This window comes from Talpa occidentalis, unplaced genomic scaffold (assembly GCF_014898055.3).
Source record: "Talpa occidentalis isolate TD23 unplaced genomic scaffold, MPIMG_talOcc4v2.1 talOcc4.4, whole genome shotgun sequence".
NCBI classification, from domain to species: Eukaryota; Metazoa; Chordata; class Mammalia; order Eulipotyphla; family Talpidae; genus Talpa; species Talpa occidentalis.
The window spans coordinates 137,840,473-137,865,417 of record NW_023604295.1 but is presented as its reverse complement, the minus strand read 5'-3'; the positions used below and the strand labels follow the sequence as shown (position 1 = coordinate 137,865,417).

At 36.6% G+C, this 24,945-nt stretch overlaps 1 protein-coding gene across 2 annotated transcripts in view; it reads left to right on the top strand.

The window, feature by feature from the left end:
• Positions 1 to 24,945, top strand: part of GLRA3 (glycine receptor alpha 3) — a 107,994-nt gene that overhangs the window by 22,739 nt on the left and 60,310 nt on the right. For both annotated transcript variants that reach the window (XM_037524735.2, XM_037524734.2), the window contains exons 2-3: positions 4,700 to 4,827; positions 10,239 to 10,306. In XM_037524735.2, the coding sequence (XP_037380632.1) occupies positions 4,700 to 4,827; positions 10,239 to 10,306 (196 nt within the window). The remainder of the gene's footprint in view (positions 1 to 4,699; positions 4,828 to 10,238; positions 10,307 to 24,945) is intronic.

Below are 24,945 nucleotides of genomic sequence, written 5' to 3'. Positions count from 1 at the left end.
GTAATTTTTATCACTGAAATTTAGCTTTCATCTATTTAAAGAAATAAAACTACTTTTATCTCATTAAATTATAGGCATAAATGAACATATCTGTATAATACAGCTAAAAAGTATCTAACTAATTTTTGAAAATGCTCCATCAATACTCCCTCATGTTGATATTTAACATTTTCTCCCTTTTCTCCCTTTCTCTACATATATTAAAATGTGGGTGGTGGAGAGGGAGGGGGGCTGATAAATAGGAAGATGATTAGATAGATATGGGAAAACCCAAAAGGCAAAGTGGTATCCTTTGTTTTCAAAGAATATTTTTACCTTCCTTATGAAAAAAAAAAGATTTAAATCCTACAAAATAGTATTGGGTAATGCATGCCATGGGAGTAAATACAATTATAAAACAAATATGAAAAAAAGCCTGGGGAGACATCATCTCAGGGACAATGTCAGCAAAACTCGAGGCACGCAGACCTCCATAAATCCCTACCCAAACTAGCAAAAACATTGAGAACCAACTTTTTCAGTATTCCTGCAATTAATCAGAGTCTTGCAGTAATCCACGAGGTGATTTAGTCAAGTAAAACATCTGAATGTTGGGAGAAGCATAGGACTTGCGGTGTTATCACTTCTTGCTTTCTGTCCTTTCTCTCCAGCTCCACAACAGCATTAAAAGCCAGCAGCCAGCAGTCACAGTTAAAAACAGCAAACAAGCAGCTACCGCAGACTGTAGAATGGAGTTTACCTCCTGTAAAGCCCTTTTCTTAGAGCTCTATTTGATCTGCCTGGAGATTCTCTGGAAGGCTCCACTTACAAGATTGCTTTTATTTAACCTACCTGGGAGCTAACCCTGTGTGAAAAACCTTTTCCCTGAAAGTGTCAAATACATTTAGAGGTAATTTTTTAACTTTACAGATGCCTGAGGCATTGGGTGACAGTGGGAATAAACAACAGCCCAACCAAAAAGAAGAAAAAGAAAAGAAGTGAAGTAAGTTCCAAGAGGCCAGCAAAGATACACATATTTCTAGGCATTTAGATGGTCACGTATAGGCACAGGGCAGTAAACATTTCCGCTGTTAGGGGGTGAATTGCGTCCTCCTGATATTCTTATATTGACCCCCTAACTTTGAATGCCTCAGGAGGTGACTTAATTGAGAGATAATTAAGGTAAGGGCAATTCACATGGGTGGACCCTACACTGACTGTTGTCCTTTGAAGAAGGGGACTAGGATACAGACATAGAGGAAGGACCACATGAAGAACAGAGAGAAGATGGAAATTTACAACACTTAGAGAGGGGTTCATTAGAGGAAATTAATCCTACAATGATTTGATCTTAGACCTCTAACCTTCAGAATTATGAGAAAAATAATTTGTTATTGAAGTCACTCAGTTAGTGGTAGTTGGTCAAGGCAGTTCTAGAAATTTTATACACCATATGGTGTACATGTTCTGAGCAGACCAGTTGTTCTCAACTCTGGCTGACCTTTAGCTCCTATGCAAAGAGGAGTCAAGACTTAGGCAAAGTTGCCAGCTAGCTACCCACTCAATGTTAATGGTGTGGCCTCATGAACACAGAAGCCCAGAATGTGCTGCAAGATTTATTGGCTCCAGGAATTTAGGACAATACCTGCCCAGCTACCAGCTGATGTCTAAACTAACTAAATAGATAGTCCCATGATAAAGAATATATAGACTTTACATAATTAGCTCAGGAAAATCCATTCAAAAAACAGAGTGCGATTTACAAAGTGGTCACATTCTGTTATTCAAAATGTCCAGTTTTCAATAGAGGTAATGAGACACTCAAGGAAACAAAAACTATGGCCCAGATACTGGGACCAAAAAACAATAGAAACTCCCCTGAGGAAGCAAAGACACAGGCATTACTAGACAAAGACTTTAAACAAGTTATTTCAAATATATCCAAAGAGTAAAAGGAAACCATGTGCCAAGAAATAAAATAAAGTATGACACTAATGTCTCAGAAAATACAAAAATGCAACTAAAACATTTATTATATAAAAACAAGCTATAGTGTAACTCTGGGGTAGAAAAGTAGAGTAACCAATATGAAAAAAAAACCTACTGGGAGGCTTGTATTTATGTCTTAGGGCTTCCATCACAAGTAACCATAAGTCAGGTGGCTTCATGCAACATATATTTATTCTCTCACAGTTGTGGAGGTCAGATGTCTGAAATCAGTTCACTGGATTCAAAACAAGATGTGAGCAGTACCAAACTCCATACAGGGGGCCTAGGAGAGACACTGTTCCTTCCTCTTCCAGCTTCTGTTGACTGCTGGCTTGCCCTCGTGGTGGACACATTGCTCTTTTCTCTGCCTTTCACATAACTCAAGCTGGGCTAACCTGGATAAGATCTGATAATCTTCCCTAAGGAGTGAAAATGAGAGAGATTGCCCATTTAGCATAGTTATCTGTTATTTTTCAAAAAGTGAGGGACAGGTGTTAATGGTTTAGAGTCAGTAAATTGGTATATTTGCTGATAGGAGAATATAGTTTATTTTCCCATAACTGAAAGGATATTGCAAGGGAGATAAAGAATGTTTTCAAAGCACCAGTAGGAGCTATTTGAGCATCTATAATGACTTTCTGTTCTATATCTTGGACCATGGAAAATGAAAACATATTGCTTAAGAAAAAAGGTAAAAGTTACTTAAAATCAGATGGTAAAGGGATTCTTTTAGAAGATAGTGGTTTCTTTCTTCTTATTTAATACATTAGAATAAACTTTGCAGAGATTTCAATGGCAGGGAGTTCAGCTGCTCAGTAAGAATCAGAGATAAAAGGTGATAAGTAATATGAAAGCTACAGAAAGGGGAGAGAAGTTTCCGTTTATGGAGAAAACCAAAAAAGACAAGAGTTCAGTTCACTGGGGAGAAAATGAACTTAAATTCCAGAGCTAAAGAACCTCTAAAACAGGATGTAAGTTACTAGGTGATGATACTTGTAATACTATGCTATCAGAAATATCATTCTCATGTTATCCTTGATAATGATTCTAAGACTGTGCTAATGAATCACTGTGCTTATGTGTGTGATAGACAACTCTAGATGATGACTCTAAGTCCATTTTCACTTCTTATGAAAATTCTAGAAGGAGGAATTCAAAAACCTGATCCTTCTGAAATCAGGTGGTGACCACAAAGGTTCAGGGTTTAAAAAAGCTCTGAGTCGAGTGACAGAGGTGGGAGGATGTGATGATTGACAGTGTCTAGGAAGTAACACCAGCATGAATATTTCAGTTTTAAGCACCATGTGTACTCAGAAAGACTGCTTCATTTCCAGGAGCAAAACTCCATGGATGGAAAGAATTGTTTGATCTTAGTAAGCCGGCTCAGGTCTTCTGTGGACCAACCCAGGGGGTAGAGTTACACTCACGGTTTTCTAAGATGAACAGCTGCATTAAAGGAAAATATTTGAATTAAAAAAGTACAATGCTCCTCTACTTTTCCCGGAAACAGGTTCTCATTATACACTATCCAGGTGCACAGATGACATTTATGGTAATTTCTCAATTTTGATGCACAAATTTTAGATCTGAACAAAATGTACTGTCGATCAATAACAAAGTAGAAGCAGGAAGAATTTTTAACAGTAATGTTACTTATATAGGAAACACTCTAATTTAAGAAAAGAACATTATTTTTTAATCTAGCAGACAGAAATTTTATTATTGTTAGGAAAAATTCACAAAAGCTGAAAGGTGATATTTTTCTTCAATAAAAGCAATAATAATTATATTTCACAGCCGGACCTTCATATTTTCTTATGCCTGGAGCACTGAGGATAGTTTTAACTAAAAATTGCAATCAGAAATAAAGTTGGAGGAAATACAACTTCTGACAACCTAATCTTTGATGTAGCTTTGTTTCCAGAATCAACACAAAATAATGTCTCTTCTCGGGGGCCTCCCTGGTGGCACAGGGGGTTAAGGTGCAACATATGAAGCAATCCATAGCCACTGCAGCACGAGTTCGATCCCCAGCCAGGGAGCTACCCACATGGCACAGCAGACCTCTCCTGCCTCACCCGCTGCTCCCCTGAGCAGTGTGTTTCAGTCAGTCTGCCTGTTCTGTTCCCCACTCTGTCTCTGGTGAATCCTCTCACCCCCTGCATCTCTGGCCTGTACCCCAGTTCTTGTATGCATAAATAAATAAATCTTTAAAAAATAATGTCTCTTCTCACGTTTAGGTTGAGTTCATATGAAAATTTATAAATATTGACTGTGTATCTACAAATACCAAACTGACATTAGGATATTATTAACCATATAGTGTATCATGGAGAGATAGAGGATCACATAGTGTATGATGGAGAGATAGAGGATCATGATAGAGAGATAGAGGATCATATCCTCTTACATGTGGACACTGTATCACACCCACCAAGGTGGCCACTTTCCTCCACCACCATCCACTGGGCCCCTCCCACTTTGCTCTCCACCTGCCCCTTGCTCATTATTGTGGCCTAAATTCTGCAGCCAGATTTCCAGGGCTTGTGTTGTCTGTCCCACCTATGAGAAATCATCAAGTATTTGTCTTTCTCCTTTTTTGTTTTCAAAGATTATTTTTGCTTAGCGGTTTTATTTCATACATGTAGGTGGCAGTCATTAGGAAGACCTTTATTTGTAAAATTTGTATTTTTTTTTCTGTTTTGTAACCAACTTTATTTCTGTTTTGTAGTTTGGTTGCAACTAAGGAAACAGACAGTGCAAGATCTCGAAGTGCTCCCATGTCACCGTCTGACTTTCTGGATAAATTAATGGGTAGGACATCCGGGTATGATGCAAGAATCAGACCCAATTTTAAAGGTAACTGCTCTGCTTACCACTATACATGAAATGTGATCTCAGTAGGTTAAAGAGAACTCATTTGTAAATTGATTTCACCCAGAATTCTAATGCTTATTTCCAATAAACCAGCTCTCTCCCTGTTAATCTCACAATTCTCATTTTATTGTTTATTTTTTATGCACTAGTTTTTTATAAATTTTAACTTATCAAAGTGTCCACCATGGAAATGTCTAACCTGTGTCACTTGATTTGTTTTATTACACATGATTCCCTCCAAATCCTTCCAGTTTTCTATAAATGGCATTTTTGTCTTTCCTTGTGGCTGAATAGTATTCAGTGTGGCTGTAACACATCTTCTTGATCCAATCTTCTATCAATAGCCCTTTAGTTTGCTTCAATGATGGATTGTAAATAATGTTGCAATATAGTAGAACTTACACATTTTTATATTGTTGTTTTTTTTGTGCTTTGGCTAGATGCCCAAGAGTGGTGTATGTATAAAATAACGTCATTGAAAAGTACGTTTGACAAGTTAAGAAATATCCAATTATCCCTGTAACCAGCAGTTTCTTGTTTCTTGTCTCCTTCTTCATATCCTGTTCTTTTTTTAATTTTCAAGTTCTCTTTCTCTCTCTCTCTCTCTCTCTCTCTCTCTCTCTCTCTGAAGAATTTAATTCTGTCATTGTGTTTTGGTCTCATTACCACGATCCTTGATTGTGAGATCCTAGAGGTGCTGTCACAGTTTGCCAGGCAGGTGCTACTTTGTATGTTTAGCTCTTTTTCTTTTATGACAACAGTGAAAACCATGTAACTAAACTTGGTAAAAAAAATAAATTGCCCTCAAAATAATGAAAAGCAGTAATCCCTCATCTCAACAGGCCCCACTCAGAGCTCTGCTTATCTGAGACAGTCCAGAATAAAGTTGGTTACTTCTGGTGAGTCCCTGATTGCTTTCTAGATTCCTTTGTACTAACTTTGTACTTACTTACTAATTGTAAGATTCCTTTTTACTAATTAGATGTGAATTTAATGCCTCTATTCTTGCATCCCTCCTCTTCTGTTTCTCTTTTCTGCCAAGTGATTGTTCTAGTCTACCTGTGGGAACAATTGTTTTCATATTGTTCATTTTCTTTAAGCCCTAGTTTACTTACATGTGGTAGAAGTGCTGTTTAACTCAGGAAGGATTGAATTGATTTGCATGAGGGCTGACATAGTGCTCTCTCTCTCTCTCTCTCTCTCTCTCTCTCTCTCTCTCTCTCTCTCTCTCTGTGTGTGTGTGTGTGTGTGTGGGTGTGGGTGGGTGGGAGTCTGTAGGTAGTTTCTCATCCTGGAAAGGGAAATCTGAGACATGTCACTGCCCTGGCCAGACCATTGATCTAGGTGACTGCTGAATATCAAAAAGGCTTTCATCTGGAGATGTCCAGATGCCAAACTTCAGCTGGCTTTAGCTTTGAGGTACTGCCAGGAAGCTTGTTTCACCCAGTTATCAAGAGTTATTTCTCCATTTTAATATTCTTTTTGCAAACAGAAAATGACTAAGTTCTAGGGATCTGATGCATGGCATTATGATGATAGTTAACAATATTCTATTTTATACTTGAAAGTTACTGAGTTGATCTTAAATGTTTGTCACCATGGAAAAGAAAGAATAATTACGGGAGATGACAGAGATGTTAGCTAATGCTGGGTGGCAATCATATTCCAATATGTAAGTGTATCAGATCAATCCATTGTGTGCTGAAAAGCTCACACAATGTTACTGTCAATTATATCTCAATTAAGCTGGTGGGGGGAGACAATTAAAGAGTCTCCTTAGTGTATTATTTCAGGCATTTCTGTATGCTAGTCTTCCTGCCTAGAAAGATTCCTCTTTCTTCATCCCCTGTGGCCTGTTCTGAATAGCTGCTTATTCTTCCCCCAGCCCCAAGGACTTGTTAAATCCTATTTCTTGTGCTTCCAGAATCCCCCAGGCTTCCTTATCCGCTCTGTCTGTGGTAGCTGGTTATAGTGCTACATTGCACAGCTCATGCCAGTAAGACAGTAAATAACAGGGGAAGTTAAGAATGTGACATCAGGGCCAGACTGACTGGGTTTGCATGCTATCCTAACTACCATGAAAAACATTAATCTACCTGTGCCTCAGTTTTGGAATCTGCAAAGTGGAATGGTAATAGAAGCTTGCCTTGTAGAGCTATGAGGATGAAATGAGTTCAGATGTGTTTAGCACACATGTAAGATGTGTAGAACTGTGCCTCATACACAGAAAGAATTTTTAGGTGTTGACCAGCTTTGCGGTCTTAGTTCTTGGCATTTCTGAGGCACCCAATTATTGCTTATTTGCCTATTTATATGAATCATCATCATGATCTGCAACTAGCTCTGGCTGTCATTCGGTGAGATGAGGATTTTCTTGAGATACTTTTTTAAGAAAGGCAGTATCAACTCATAGAACCCTATTATTTCCAATCACCTTAAGAAACTAGGCTTGCAGGGCCTCCCCTGGTGGTGCAGTGGTTGAGCACTGGGCTGCGAAGCTGTCCGCAGCCTCTGCAGCACCGGTTCGATCCCCGGCCACCGGTGAGGGTCCCACATGGTGCACAGACCTCTCCTGCCGCCCGCTGCTCCCCTCAGCAGTGTATTTCGTTGGTCTGCCTGTTCTACATCACTCTGGCTCTGGTGAATTCTTTCACCCTCCTGCGCTTCTGACTGTACCCAGTGCTTGTATAAATAAATAAATCTTTAAAAAAAAGAAAGAAACAAGGCTTGCAAAAAGTAAAAAAAAATAATAATAATAATAAATGGAAGCTATTTCCACTACTTCAGTAATTCTAAGGGCTCAAACCCAGGCCACTCTTGCTCAATGGGAACATGGATGAGAAGTAGGGAGCTTTCTGACACAGGTGATCAGGGTCTTTCTTATAACCACCTCCTATAAATGGTGACCCTAAACATAAGTTCCTAGGTTGTTCTTAGTACTTTAGTTTCTCTTTCCACACATCCTAACTTGCACTCATTTTAGGCTTTGCTCTATTTCATCTGTCCATCATTGTCCTAGCTTTATATCATTAAATGAATGATGACTTTCCTCCCATTCTCTTGGGTTCGATATGTTGTTTCATTTTTATTTGATAACATGAATTTTACGGTCTCAGAAAGAAAATTATGTTCAATTTCCCATCTTGAAAGAAAGGCTTCCAGGCATCATTTGAAAGTAGAAGTTAGTTTTACAGATAAAAAGCAATTGAATAGCAAATAAAAGTACCGCCATAAACCAATATTATTTCATCATACTATTCTACCAGTCTTTGCCACATTTTACTTCTTTTCATTAACCTTGTTGTTTGGGCCTTCACAATGGGATCAAATATTCTTTTTATATTTTGTATCTATTTTTTATATTTTATTATAGCCTGAAACTTTATTTTTCTTTTATGTAGTTCATTATTTGTTTTGATTCTTTATGCTTTGATTCACATGAATGATATTGTTTTGATATTTGTCTTTCTCCTTTAGACTTATTTCACTACGTTTAATAACCACTGTGCCCATCCATATTGTAGTATTATTGCAATAATATTGCATAATATACATATTACAATATTGCAATATACAATATGGCAGAATTTTATCTTTTTTTAACCAAAGAGCAGTGACCCATTTTTTATATAGACCACATCTTTAACCACTTATCTGCCTTCAGCTGGTTTTTGATAACCCTTATGTCTAATTTAGATTCAAGCAGAAAGTACTGGTACAGTAGTCATTCTGTCTCCAACTGTGATTGCATTTTTTAAAATCTAGAGATTGCATTTTTTTGGGGTTCACAAAATGTTATCTCACATAGTGGCATCATTACATAATAGATGTCAAATGTATCATATTATATACATTATGATATTTATATCATAAAAACAAATGACAGAATATTGCTGATATTTAATCTTTCAATTAAAAAGGGTGTGACTTTAATATACTACATCAAGAATTCCTTACAAAAGTCATTTTTGTGATCACTTGAGTTATTTTTTGTTTATCTGTTTGTTTGCTCTAGATCTGCCTGGTGGGTAATTTTTCCCCAACATGCATCACAATAATATCATTGCCAAGACATTGCATTGTGCTTTACTGTTTTGCCTTCACCCATCTCTGAACTGAAAAGCCATGTTCTGTTTCTTTATGAGACATCTAAAAGAAAACATGGTGCTGAAAACATCTGCAATTACTGCCACTTATGTTTCATGCCAACACTGGTTTAATGTAATGACAATTTAAAAGCCCCATTGCCATATGGATGTTATAGCAGTTATTTGCTCTGTGGCTAAACATAGCAGTGTGTTCGATGGATATAACAGCTTTTACATTGGCACGGAGACCTAGCAGATTGGCTGAGGACTGCTAAACAGGTGCTCTCTGTAATGGCAATGAAAGATTTAAAATCTTCACTGAGCTCATTCATTCTCTACAACATTTTTGAATCTACATACCAATAGTTAAGGTAGAAAAACTACTCCAAGATTGTTGCCTTGGTTGAAATGGATCAGAAACTTTTTTAAAAAAGATTTATTTATTTATGCATACAAGAACTGGGGTACAGGCCAGAGGTGTGGGGGGTGAGAGGATTCACCAGAGACAGAGTGGGGAACAGAACATGCAGATTGACTGAAATACACTGCTGAGGGGAGCAGCAGGTGAGAAAGGAGAGGTCTGCTGTGCCATGTGGGTAGCTCCCTGGCTGGGGATCGAATTTGAGCTGCAGTGGCTGCAGATAGCTTCATATGTTGCGTCTTAAACTCTTGCGCCACCAGGGAGGCCCTGAAATTCATCAGAAACTTAAAGTATAGAAAGCAGAGCCTTCTGAGTAACCTCATAGCACTGTATCCATTTCATTCTTTGTAATCTTTAAAGTATTAGTCCAGGTAAGTCATTTAGCAGCAAACAACAATGATAAGAAACACTGGCAACAACTATAAATCTAAGTAGAATATTCTAAGTAGAATATCTGGTACCCAGATTGGCAATATTATATTATCTTAAGTGTCCAACATTGAACATAAGTTATATAATGTGCAAAGGAACAGGAGGAAAATATGACCTATACCTGGGGAAAAAAATCAACAGAAACTCCCTGAAGGGGCTTAGGTGTTGGACTTACTCAGACATTGATAGTCATTAGCACACCAGAATCAAGAAAAATCTAAGATCCAAAGAAGTTAATGACTAATATCATGGTCAGCATTATAGGAGACCATCAATTTCTGATTTGCAATCCAGATTATTCCGCAGAATAATTGCCTTCATTTATAAGCACCACACCCAATTATGTACAAATATACTTTTCTTTATTAAAATGAATAAGGAGGAGCATTGAAATATTTGAAAATATTTTTGATGAGTATCTAAATGCACTTACGTTTCAATCTTTTTTTCAGGCCCTCCAGTTAATGTCACATGCAACATATTCATAAACAGCTTTGGTTCCATCGCGGAAACAACCATGGTAGGCGCATTTACTTTGTTAACAAGTTCACACCCAAGTAATTTATAAATATGTTACATTAATGGCAATTTTTCTACAAATGTTATCTAACGTAAAGCCAAAATGAATGAGATTTTAAAGATAAAAGGTATAATTAAATTGCTGTACATCACAGGTAATGTTTCACTTGGAGATGGCATAATAGAGAATAATTTTTAGTGCAAACAAGACTGAGTTTTTTCACTTCAATAATTAAATATTAAATCTCAAGATAAAACTAAAAGTTTACCATAAAATTTACTTCTTTTCAATGGTCTTTAATAGCAATATATGCATAACAATAAATAATTTCATGTTTAATTATTCTGTATACTTATGTGTTTATAACATTACCTTTAAGTATTCTATTTGATTTTTCCCAAATGCACATGGTATTTACTCAAACATTGTAAATCTTGTGCAAATTGTAGTATATGCCTTAATTTAAACTTACTAAACAGAGACTTCACTGCTATGTAACTAAGAACATTTTATATAATCAAGGTTTTTAAGCCAAAAATTACCATTTCAGACCAAATTTACTCTGTTTGGAATTGTACAACTTTCTCTGAATAGCATGTTGAACCTCTTCTGTTCCCTGTAACTTTTACTCTCCACTTTAGCAGCAGTAAAATGCCAAGGTAGACACACAAAACACTCAATGTATGTAAAATTGTCTAACAGGAAACTTTTTTTAATTGAAACTACATATGGTGGTTCTTAAATTACCTAAATTATACTCCATTCCTAAATTTAGCAAGTATAATTTGCATTAATTATCAAAATTTGATTTTAGCTAAAATAGGATATGAAATACTTAATAATTTATTAGCTTCCGAAACTGATATTAAGAAAGTAAAGAATCATGCTTACTTTACATGTCTCAAAGTGATTTCATAGTGAATTATCAAAGGAAAAATAATCTAGCATGCAAACTGCATGGTGATACAGTGTGGGGGGGTGTGTATATGTGTGATATTTCAGAGACTGTTTTGTTTCAATGCTATTTTCCTCATATATACAGTATTCGGTCACTTAACTTCTGTCATTCTGTTCAAAATCGACCTAGAATAATTACAATAAAAGCATCAGTGTAAAAAAAAAGGACTCACATATGTGGGCATGCTACAGTATATACGTTAACATGAATGTGTGCATCTTTCTGTAAACAGAGAAAATGCATACGTTTTCTTGTGTTATAAGCACAGTGTGGGTCTGATGCAATTCTGGGATAGAATCCTTTTTCAGAATTTGACATAATCTGCATTCTGCTTGGCTACCTGCTCCTGGGTTACATTCCACCTTTGGACCTACTTGATCCAAATCCTATTTAAAGATAAAGGAATCTCTGCTAGCTTATTTCTCCTTTGACTTCCCAAATTGCTTTTCTAACACCGGCAATTTTCTCATTTAATTATTATTGCACAATCCTGAAACTGGGATATACATGTATACTTTTTTTTTTTAAGTTATCATTTGGGAGGCTTTTTTTTCTTTTTGTGTAGAAGAACTGAGGTGTAGGCCAGAGGTACAGGTGTATGCCAGAGGATTCACCAAAGACTGAGTAAGGAGCAGAACAGGCCGATTGACTGAAATACATTGCTATGGGGAGCATCTGGTGAAACAGGAGAGGTCTGCTGCGCTATATGTGGGTTAGCTTCCTGGCAGGGGATCGAACTCAGGCCATAGTAGTGACAGCACTGAAACTTAAACCCTAGGCCACCAGGAAGGCCCTGATTGGTTCTTTATGGAGACCATTATAAAATATATGAGCTTTGGTGTGAAAACATAACATTTATAGAAGTGTGAACCTACAACTCCTATAACAAAGACAGTGTTATAAACCAACATTACCACACCAAACAGATTGAAAAAAAAAATTAAAATACCATCAGGGAACAAGAAAAATGCATTTAGTCCCATTTGAGGTAATTACTTGATTCTTAAAATCTTTCTACTAGATGTTCTGCTTCTTTTGCCATGTTTTTTAAAGATCCATTGATTCAAATTTTAACATATTTTGTATCCACTTGCACCACATTGTTTTATTTTAAATATCTGTTTGCATATTTCCAATAGAATAATTTCAGATTTCATTTTAGCTACTAAGCTCATCTTTTCACAATGTCTGTTTGTATAATTCACTTAATGAAGTGCCAATCTTTCTCATTTGAGTAAAATTTCATTATTCTTACCATGTAGTCATCAACTTTTTTTTTAACAACCTAGGGAAATGAAAGTTGGTGTACTATCTTGAATTATGATTTTCATTTTCACCAGAATTAACCTTTCCATCAAAGAAACCTACCGGGATGGCAGGACAAACATCTAATTGTAGATCATTTGGTCTTTGTCATAGGAGTCACCTAATGGTCATCCAATTCCCCTCTTCTGTCCTTCAAGCCCCAAACCCTATCCCACTCCTGAACTCAGGATACATTCCCTCACTTCCCTCAGTGGAATCAGAATCTACATGTAGGTAGATTCCCCAAACATACGTAAAGTTGTTTTTTTTTTTCTCCCACTAATCTGCCTGATGTTAATTGCATTCCTAGACTAGTTCAAGAAGACAGAAGGATAAGGGAAATTTCCTTCCTTCCCCACATCATCAGTAGAGCCTCCTCTCTCTTTACCATTTGGCAACACGACCTTGGTGAGAGAGGTACCTCTATGCTGTCTTTAAAATTTGTGATGATAAAAGTTGTTCATAATTATCTTTATTACTTTTGAGAGTCAAAACTTAAGATCTCCACATTAAATGCCTTCAAGTGACAGACAATTAAGCATGCAAATCTGTGATGAGTTGTGTTAAGGTTTAGATGGCACGAAGAAAGCATTTGAAAATTGGATTTTTGTTTGTTTGGTTTATATATACTTATGTTGTAGTTTGGGTGTGTCGATATATAGCAATGATGGAAAAAAGAAATGTTAGCTCTTCCTATCTTCAGAGAACAGATGTCTCTCCATCTTGTTACGCATATGTTAGAGTTAACAGAATTACTCTGCTATGCACCATAAGTCAATATTTACTCACTGAGCTGTTCGTTGCTCTTTATCAGTGGTCAGAAATAATTTACTTTTACAAAACAAAAACAAAAAAAGGTGTTTTGGTAAAATTGTTTTCAGGTGCCTGTATACAGAGATGAAAGGCAGGATTAGGTGAGAGTCTCTGAAGGGCTGTCATGATCTTGAAGAATTGTCAATCTGTAAAGTTTTTCAATTTCCCATACAAATGACAGGCTCACATTTTATTTATCTTTTATTTTTTAAAGATTTATTTATGCATACAAGAACTAGGGTATGGGACAGATGTAGGAGGGGTAAGAGGATTCAACAGAGCTAGAGTGGGGAGCAGAACAGGTGGATCCACTGAAATACACTGCTGAGGGGAGCAGCGGTGAGACAGGAGAGGTCTGCGGCCACACCATGTGGGTAGCTCCATGGCCAGGGATCTAACTCATGCTGCAGTGGCTGCAGATAGCTTCATAGTGCTGATGCTAACCCCTTGCACCACCAGGGAGGCCCCGAGGCTCACATTTTAGTTGTAACAATCATCACACACAGGTAGAAGCCACTTTAATTATTAGAATTTTAGATTCTCCAGAGAAATCTCAGCCTTATCAATAAAAAATTGATGGTGTCAGTTTATGTATTCTTAATGAAATGTCTTTAAAATTTTATACATTCTTTTATCTAAGTGTGTTTTATGTCAAAAATGTATTAATATGCAAATATGCATAGGTAATAACATAAGTAACACTCAGGCACCTGTCACCACTTTAGGAAATTAATCTTTATAAATAACAAGAATCTGACCATTTACTTCTGCCCAAAGCACTGTTTTCCTACCTTCCAAAAGAAAGCCTTCTTCCTGAATTTGATATTAAGACATAATTCCATTTAATGTGTATGAATAAACTAAGTGACTATATAGTAGTAGTGACATGTAACTTGAATTTTGTTGGTTTGATGTATGTTTTTTTTTTGTAAGCCATGCTTGTATTTGTATACATTTCAGTAAATATTCCATAATATGTTTATTTATCCTACATTTGCCGGATATTTTGATTGTTTCTGATGTTTTTTGCTGCCAAAAATACCCTCTGCACTGAAAATTTATTGCATGTTATATTCTAATAAACATAGCAAGATGTCCTTTAGGTATATATTCAGGAGTGGCTATTCAGTCTTAAATACCCACTAACACTTTGTGAGATTTCCTATTGTTTCATAACTCTCACAGCTAGCATTTGTCCACTTGGGACTCAATTGCTGTTATCACATTCTTCCTTGTACAGATAGAAAACTATCTATTTTTCTATTGTGTACATTTTACAAAAGTTTTGTTTTTCAAGGAAATCATCTATTTCATAATATATTTTCAAATTATTGATATAAACTTATTTACAATGCCTTATTCTTTTATCAATTTTTATCTTCCCAGTTGCTCTTTCTCTGAAATCTATTACACTGTATATTCTATGTCTCATTATGTCCCTCAGTTTCTCTTTATCATTCTACATATGCTACATAGTCTCAATCTTTAAGAACTATCAATAAATGAATTATTGAAAATTTATAAAAATTCCAAATAAGCTGTAATTTCATATCAATCTGTTTTGGATTCCTCCTTTGTAAATAATTCAATGACTTACTTAAAGGCAATTCACTCACATATTATGACAGTGTTAAGTTTCTCTTATTCTGTTAGTATGGCATTTAACTTCTTGTACTGATTTATCCAATAAACTGTCGACATCCTATCATTTTATTCAATTCACTTTTAAGGTCTATCTTTTCTTTTTAAAAGAGTATTTAAACAAATATGGCATTTGTTTGAAAAAAATAATTACAACATTATGCTGCAACTCTATGTTCATCATAACTAGGGGGACAGGAGGACTGTTGGGGTCCTGGGGTGGGTGGGTGTGGTGGCACACATCTGCAGGTGTGAACCTGTACCTCTGAATCAGATACAGAGTTGAAGACCAATGTTACCTCGATAAAATCAATAATGAATAATACTTTTTTTAAACATTTATTTATTTATGCATGCAAGAGCTGGGGTACAGACCAGAGGTGCAGGGGTGAGAGGATTCACCTGAGACAGAATGGGGAACAGAAAAGGCATATTGACTGAGATACACTGCTGAGGGGAGCAGTGGGCGAGTCAGGAGAGGTCTGCTGCACATGTGGGTAGCTCCCTGACAGGCTGGGGATTGAACTCATGCTGCAGAAGCTGCGGACAGCTTCATAGGTTGTATCTTAACACCTTGCGCCACCAGGGAGACCCATGAATAATACTTAAAAAAAAAGGATAATTCTTAACACAAAATTTTAAAATATGTATGTATATAAACACACACACACACACACACACACACACACATATATTATGGGTAACAAAGTATCTTTTCCAAAAAAGAGAACATTGCAATTGTGATCTGCTCACCATCTTAGATTGTCAGTACAGTCTCTCAAAATAAATAATTTATTTATTTAATTATTTAATTAATTGTACCAATAAATAATTAATTGTACCATCAGGTTAATATTAGCAAATACTGCCCAAACTTGTTTTTTTTTTTTAAATTCAAATCTTCCTAGGTAATTTTATAATATTTCCTCAAAAAGTATTTTTTCAGCTGTATTAATAAATTCATAGGAATGCTAAATCTTTTTAGGGAGAGTTCTTTATGATGTGTATGACGTGAAACTACAATTCCTATTATATAGTATGTATATTAGCAAATATCAATGTTTAAAATAAAAATATTAAATGCAGTTATTTCAGATATGAATTAGATTTCACAGCAATGTTTTTTTTTCATAACAATTGGAAAGGAATATATATCATCTGAGCAAAAATTCATTTTTTCTGTCCTTTTGTATACTTTCCCCAAAATGAGTCATAGATTCTTTGTATTTCTTGCTAATGAGCTAATTTCTTGTAAAGGTGCATTCACTTCATGCATGTCATAATGGCATTTGGTAACTGTTCCTGTGAATCCATATTTCTGAGTTCAATAATGTTAATGCAGAATATGATTAGATTGATGTTATTCGTCTTCCTTTTAGAACAGCCTGCTATCATTTTATCAGTAAGATTATGTCTGCTAACTTCTTATCTTCACTGCCTTATTTTTCATACTTTGTGTAGTAAGTTAAACCTAACTAAATATAAAAATGGCATCAGTCTGAAAGATTTTTAATTTCAAGCATGAGTAACCAGTGACTGGCAGTATGAATGTGTTCTGAACTATCATTTATAAGCATGAATCAGAAACAGGGAATATTTATGGAAGTGTTGCATAAAGATAGGTATGCATGAAGGTTACACATCCTGGTGACCCCATAAGAAAATGAATAAATCGCTGCCTGCTGTATTCATCCACACATCACCCTTATAATCATGGAGGCTCAAAAAGAGGCCGCCGAGCCAATTCACACAGGTAAAATTTCTTATAAAGCATATCACAAAGAATGCAATTGTTTAGTTTTGCTGTGATGTTGCTAAAACAAAGAAGATATTTAGAAGTGTATTTTCAACACTATGGTGGGGGCAGGGAGATGCCAAAGAGAGACTTATGCTAACAGAAAGAAAACTGTGGAGCAGGAAGTTGCCAGCACAACCCCCTGCAAATTTTCTCCTTTATTCGACCACCTATCTCTGTACTTTCTTTTCACTCTGGCTACAGAGATTGAAAGGTTAATTGCCTTTTGTTTAGGCATTTGAAAGATTTTGGGCTAGAAAGAAATGATGATTACAGGGGTAAATGCGGTGACAAAGATATATGTCACTTAATTTAACTCCCCTCTCTGCCTATTGTAAAACTAATTTTGTAATGGGAAAGAACTATTATGTGCACCTGGTACTCTAGAGAAAGCTCTTGTACTGGTGTCATTGTTACCAATGAAGATCAATGAAGCATTTTTCTTGGACACTTTACATGACATAGAAAGGATCCTGATTCTCTTGACCGGTTCATAGCACAGGTGTTCATCCTCAGAGTCAAGACCATCCTGCACCTCTTTCTTAGAGAAATGGATTTTCTGAAGGAAGAGACTCCAAAATGTCATTTCCACCTCTGAAGCTAAAATGGGCAGCGAGATGGGGAATCATGTTCTCTAGAATGATTGGCACCAGTCATGATTTGTTACTCAGTTGTGGATTTAGCATGTCAATTAATGTTAAGTACTTGGCAATCAATTTAAATTGCAAATTCCTCTTCAGCTGTGATGCAGAATCTCTGACAGATGAATGAGTTAAAGTTAATACTGACACTCTCTAGACCAGTTAGATGACAAGTTTTTGTTGCTGTGATGAAACTGGCAGCCTCTCCACAAAACAAGTCAACTACGTATGCCTCAGATGGGCTCGAACAAGCCAGGCTGACAGGACCTCGGGCTGTGGCACAAATGCCCTGTCAAATGGAACAGATGTAGGCAAAGGAGTTAGCAGCCCTTGTTGTTTAGGGAGTCAATTAAAAAATGGAAAATTCCTACTGAACAATCACATGTAGATGTATCAAAACCGAGGCCAGTCCCTAACGATTTGGTTTTAAAAATATAGAGAAAATCATATTTTTCTCAGTCTCATAAAGGAGAGTCGATGACAAACCACCTGTTCAAAGAAAAAAACTGAAGACACAGATTTATTAGCACATATTACTATCATTTGCATCATTACTATCATTTTTTTAAATTCTCCTTGGGAGGTTTTTGGAATATTACCAACATTGCAGAGTGTAGCTAAAATATTAGACAAACACACTGCCACAAAGTTAAATTAAGAGGTCTAATTCACAAAAATGAACTTATCACATCGATCAACATTGAGTAGATAAACTACATAAATCCAAGAATAAGTCCTGGGCAAACTTCATGTGTAAAACCCATTTAGTTTCTCAATAGAAGATAATGATGTCTTCATTGTCCTCTTAGGTTAGGGATGACATTTTGTAGTGCTCGGATCTTCTTCAAATCTCCCTGCCTTTTGGGGACTCCTCCCTCCATGGACTTTGGAGCTAATAAAGAATTCTCTCTATTCTTCTTTAACTGAACTCTCAACTCTCTCCACTGGCGTCACCTCTTTTGCCTTCTTGGTGGTAGGCAGTGATTTCTAGAAAGCCTTTGTCTGGGACATGACTCTCCCTCAGAGGAATGAAAAGACCACCCAGGTCCCTCTCTCAATTGGAGAGGACAGTTAACCCTTTTATTTGGTGGAAGTCATTTTGTTAGTTTCAGTTTGTTCTTTGACCAGTTTTTCTCTTTTCTGGAATCAATTTCTTTATTTTTTTAGACTTATTTTTATTTATTTATGCATACAAGCAGTGGAGTGCAGGCCAGAGGTGCAGCGGGGAGGGAGAGGATTCAATAGAGTAGGGAGCAGAACAGGCAGATTGACTGAAATCCACTGCTGATGGGAGCAGCGGGCGAGACAGGAGAGGTCTGCTGCGCCATGTGGGTCATCTCCCTGCCTGGGGGTTGAACTCATGCTGCAGTGGCTGGTGATAGCTTCATAGAGCTGAGACTTTAATGCCTGCGCCACCAGGGAGGCCCCTTCTAGAGTCATTTCTTATCTTTTCAGGTCTTCCTGTGGTTTCTGCCCACTCAGTCTTTCAGTGATCCCTGAGGAAGAAAGTTCTTCATGCAGTGCTCTCTGATAGACTCTCTATCACACGCATGCTCTATACATATCTCAGTAAGCAGCTACTAAAAAGTCTAAAAATTCTGATTCTAAATATATTTTACTCTTTATCATATTTAACTTGCTATAAAGATAATTGCTATTCCTCACTCATGCACTATAAAATTAAATATGATTAATCAAAATTTGACAGCAGGCATGAAAAGAAATGAATATACTTTGCATCCCCTTTTCTCTTTAGTTTTCTCGAAGGCAGTGTTTCTTAAGCAGGTTTTTGTTTTTCATTATGACTCCTCAAGGAGACTTTTTCGACATCTTTTTCCATAATTGTCCCCCCCCATAAAATTTTAATTCTCCAGATATATTGCATAGTTGTTTATATACACTATGTATATTTCTGAATTATACATAAGGAGAAAATGATTTTTTTACCTACCGACAACCAATATTGCTACCTTGGGAACAATTTCGTTCTCATTGAGAATGTGTCCTCTAAAGCACATATTCATAGGGGTCCTTCTGAATATACTCGCCCAGGGCTAATATTTCTATCCTGTTTGCTTGGCAACATATGAAAAAGCAGTGGAAATGGGACACGGGCTCTGAGTGTTGTGTGTGGGAGGGATACGTTTTTATGCTCATAGCTACTTGCAACACTATCCATACGAATGTACTGGCAGCCAAACTATATTCTCTCTTTTATTAATGATTTCAATTATTCTCTTTTAGATGCTGGTTTTCAAACATTGTGTGTGTGCACACACATCTATACTAATTATAGGTATACTCAGATTTCTTTTCCATATCTGATTTGTTTCCTTTTCTGCTTCTGTATGGCGGTTGTTTTTATTTCACTCAGATACCATTGTTGTCTTTTTTTTTACTATTTGATAAAATTACTCTCAAAACCTTTCCATGAAGCTCCCAAAATATTTGCCCAAATATTTCTCCAACTTGCTCCTGTGGCAACAAATCTCTGTGAAATACACACAGTTCACACAATATATGATATTACTTAGTGAGCAGAAATTTCTAGAAAGGTGTGATTAACTCAAAAGTAGATCATTTATTCATAGATAGATAGCTATATAGAGCAAGTTTCATTTTTCTTTGTTATGATGGCAAAAGAATAATTTTTACTAAGAGATTGTGTCTTAGGTAGATCCCTAAGGAGAAAGTTCTTTATGGGACACTTTTAAGAATTCCCTGAAAATGTCCCTGAGAATTTGAAGAATGGCTCACTTATTGAGAAGCTTCTAAAAGAGATAGCCAGGGTTCAGGTACCAGGTCTCTGTTCCATTCTCACTCCTGTACCCATTTACCAGCATTTGGCTGAGGAAAGCTTTTCCTAATCTTGATGCCTTGTTTCACTTTCCACATATTTTCATTCACAACACCTGAGGTAAATAGTTCTGGGCATGCTTATTTGTTTTACCCTCAGTCTCACCTATGACCCATCTCCCAATTCTCTCCCTCTTAATTTTCCCACTATTCCTTCTAGAATGTCTATTTCTTGGCTAACAACTTAATTTGGTTAACAACCCCCCCCACACACGCATACACACACTTTTTAATAGAGTATCTCCAATTTTAGTATCACTCAAGGAGAGCTCCCTCCACTACCTCCACAACCCTTGAAGAGCATATATTCAGTCCCTCAGAGCCTGAACTTCAAGTCAGAAAGTAGTTTCAATATCTTTCTCGGTTCTTTCTTCTACTTCTAAACTCTTCCTCTTCCTCCTGCTTTGAAGCCACTATCTTTGTCTCTCCACATTCCTTTCCTGTTAAGACTTGTCCTGTACGAGTATTGTGGATGTTCACTCATTTCATCTAAGATTTGGGCAGCTGATTCGTAGTCTTATCTGTCGTCAGGTCTGCCTTAATCCTAAGTGGATGTAAAATCCAACCTTCATCATCCCGACTTTCTCACCTTCAATAAACGTCTTCCTTAAAAATTTAACTTAAATTACCACTTCCATGGATATACCAACAACTTGGTCAAAACAGAATTTCCTTCAAAGTTTGGCTGAATCCAAACATCTTAACCTCAAATGTTAATTTCTAATTTATTTTTCCTGTATTGCAACATGAATTGCATAAAACCACAATAAACTCAAAGTGTTTTATAATTGTATCATCAGAGCAACAATTAAAATGCTTATAAAAATGTTGGTAGGATTGGCAGAGGCAGCTCTAGTTTGACCATCACTCAAAATTAGCAATCTCTTATTACTTGATTAATGGGTCAAAGCACCATACACAAATGTGATATACACTTTACCACAGTATAGACTAAGTGGGAGCAAAACAACATATTTTTTTATTTTTAAAGTTTTCCATATGTGTTACAATCCTTTAATGTTATTGAAGTCTCCTGGGGTTTATCCATATTCTCTGCTTCTTATAAAGGCATCTGCTATTTTCTACTATCCTATTCTAACAGCATGAGGTCTTCAATATAGTACATTAGTGGGATGTCTTTTATGCTGGCTGATCATTGTTCTCATAATCAGGGCTCTAGGGTACAGAGTTGGATCTATTTCTTTTTTGCAAAACAACAACAATATCTCTACTAGATGAAGCTAATGCTTCTGGTGTTCTCTGGCATAAGGAGGTAGGAAAAATGTACTTAATATATCAGTCATAAAACAGGTGCCAGTGGTTCTATTGGTTTGTTCCAATAGAGAGATTACACATACAAGAGCAGCCAGAATAGAAGTAATCAGTTGGAGGAAGTTGAAATAATCCATTGTCACTTTCCAAATTTCAAGTGTCTTCAATCGAGGTCAAAACAGAAGTTAGATGGAGATGTGAAAGGATCACTACCCTACTATCAAAAGTCTTCAAAGAAGTCCCTTATTTCCTTGGCTCCGCCATAAATCTCATGTGCTCTTCAATAACATATTGGCAAGAAAGGACTTCAGAGAATTCCACATGTCTTCCTACCTTACTACACATGTCAGAAGAGATTATGTGAGGATTCTGCAGGTGATGAGAATATAGCTATATCACCTCTATATCTAATCTATTTAGCTGTAAACACATATTTATATAGATATATTACTATCTACTTTATTTGTATCTTCATCTATGTATCCAGATCTCTAGCCATTCATTTCAGAATTAAGAAAATGAAACAATGGAATCACAGAACCAATATGAGATAAGTTCTCATCCAAATTTCACCATTATCTGATTCTTTCATAACCTGCCACTCTGACATGTTCACAATAGCAATACTTTGTATGTCCAGGAACTGGAGTTAACCCAGAATTGTGGTTCAGTGTTCTCAGAAACATCGGTCTTGGTAGTTCCTGTTTCTCAGTATACAGTCAAAATAAATTGCTGCAGGTCCCTGTAAGAAGAATCACAGGATGCATTTGTGATGTGACGTGATGTTCTAAATGGTTCTTCTCCAAAGGAGCTGGAATCTATGAATTCACTGATGTCCTCTGACTAAGTGAAAGCTTGTGTTTTTCTTGGTAACTTAAGTAAATCCTTTGTCAACCCTAGAGTTCTTTTGATTATTCAGAGCAAGTGGGATATTCCTTAATGAGCTACCCATATATTTAAAACCTATTGAAACAGGTTTCACATTTTCAATCCATTTCTATTTCTCTTTTTTCCCTAAGTCTATATTGCTTCTTCTATAAGTGACTAATAGATGTATAGTATATCAACTTCCTTCAGCACAGGTCCCTGTTGGTTCCAGCTTTCACTTAACAAAATAAGCAAACAATTAGAACCACTCCAGGCGATTGAGTGAGCACAGAGAATCCAGCATCCTTATAAATGCATTCATATGAATAGATTTAACCAATTCTAAAATTTGATTTCACACTCCATGGTCTCATACTCTCAAGACCTATTTCACAATTAAATATTTATGCACATATAAATTGGGAACATCAATTCCTTGGGGTATAAATCTCCTCCTGCAAGGGTTGGCTGTGATGGGCTCCCTGCCTGCTTTTGGACTCTCCCCCTCATTATAGTTCTGAGGGCGACGATGGACTGTGAAGGTGCAGTACAGGGAGGATGAACATGCCCTGCCCCTCCTCTTGCTGAACCCTCCTCACTTTTTCTGCAAACACAGGCACAGTAGAGTTTTGTGGTTCAAGATTTTGGGAGTTTTCCAAATCCTTCCAAATTTCACCACTCTAATTATTGAAACTTCACCCTTTCCCAATCAAGACCCTAACATTTACATATGTCACCCTGCAAGAGAGTGACTATAATGTGCTTTCCAGTTCAGTAACTCACAGACTTATCCTTTGCATCTTGTTTTCAGCTATACTGTCTCCACTTAGGAAAATAAGAGCGTCTTTGAGGAAAAATCTTGAACTCTCTAACCATGGCTTAACTTAAGAATTCAAATTTCTAAACTAGATTCTATTTTTGTCAGTAAATATACACGTTTTCCTCTTTTTTTTTTTATTGCAGCAACAATGGTCTGCATCACTGTTTGTTTAAACTCTCAGTAAAGCTAGAAGCAAGTAGTCCAATTCTCATACCTTGACTCCCTCATTTCTACCTGGTTATAATTTGCTAGTGCCCTTAGCACATGACCGGGAGGTCATACACTTCAATTTAGATGCACATGGGTAAAAATTTCAGTTAATTTTATTGCTGGTTTTTATGTCACTAATTGTCTCCATTCATGGGCCTCCAAGCATGGCCTTCAAATACATACAGGCCAATTGAACAGTCTAACCTTCCCATTCCTGCAAGGTACTTGCAGAGACAAATACTGGTCCAGCGTAGCGTTCAGTACTTATAACAGTAACCACTTCATAATAGAGAATTTCCTACTGGGGGTCTGATGTTTATAAAATTACTGGAAAGATGACAAGGGATAATTATATTGCAAATTTGGTCAGCAAAACCACTACCCCTACCTGAATCAAGAGGATGAGACAATAGGAGTCTCCAGGAATAAACTGTTAAAAAATTGGAGTCAGGAAACCATCACAGCAACTGAGTTACCATGAACTCAGAGATACATGCTATTCACTGAATAATCTCCATTTATTCCTTCAACAAACAAGACACTGGTGACAGGAAATGGAAACCCGATTGACACTGCAAAAATTAAAACAAAAACAAACACGAAACCATGCTACCATAACCCCTAACACCAAGAGTAAGCAGAAGCTCATAGCAATACATGGGGGATAGTCATCAAGTGCGCCTGAGAGATGACCAGCTACCTTAGCAAGAGCCCGAGCTCTAAAGTGAAGTAATCCAGACATGGAAAGGCAGTGGATAACAAAAATTATCCACTTTTGTGCAGTTTTCTTTAAACAAGACACACTCACATAAACAGAGAGTACATGGTGGTTTCCAGGAGCAGGAAGGTGGGGGATCTAGGGGCATGTTGGTCAAACATAGTAGTTGACAATGTTGTATTGAATACTAGAAATGTGCTCAGACAATGAATTTTAAGTGTTTTCATCACACACACACACAAATAATTACATGAGGAGATATATTAATTAGTCATCATTTTATCAAGTCAGCATGCTGTAGACCTTAAACATATGTATGTATAGATGATAGCTAAATGGATAGCTGGATGGATAGATTGGATGGATAGATAAATAGGTAGGTAGGTAGGTAGGTAGGTAGGTAGGTAGGTAGATCAATCAATCGATAGGCAGGGCAAATAAAGATGGAGAGATGATAGTACCTTCACTGTGTTATTTGAATAAAAACTTCAGTAATTGCTTTAGAAAAACTGGTAATTAGTTTTACATAAAATAAATCTCTCTCCATATGTATGTATGCATATAGGTTAGGTGCAGTGCTCTTTATTGACAGTGTATGACAAGGTAGGACTTTAAGAGCTTCCCCTTCTTCAGCAGTCTGGGATGGACTCTGTGATGATCTGCCTATTAACATGAACATTGATGGATTTGGGTTAGTTTTTCAGTAGTGAAAGGTGCTTTTATGTTCTGACTTTTCACAAACT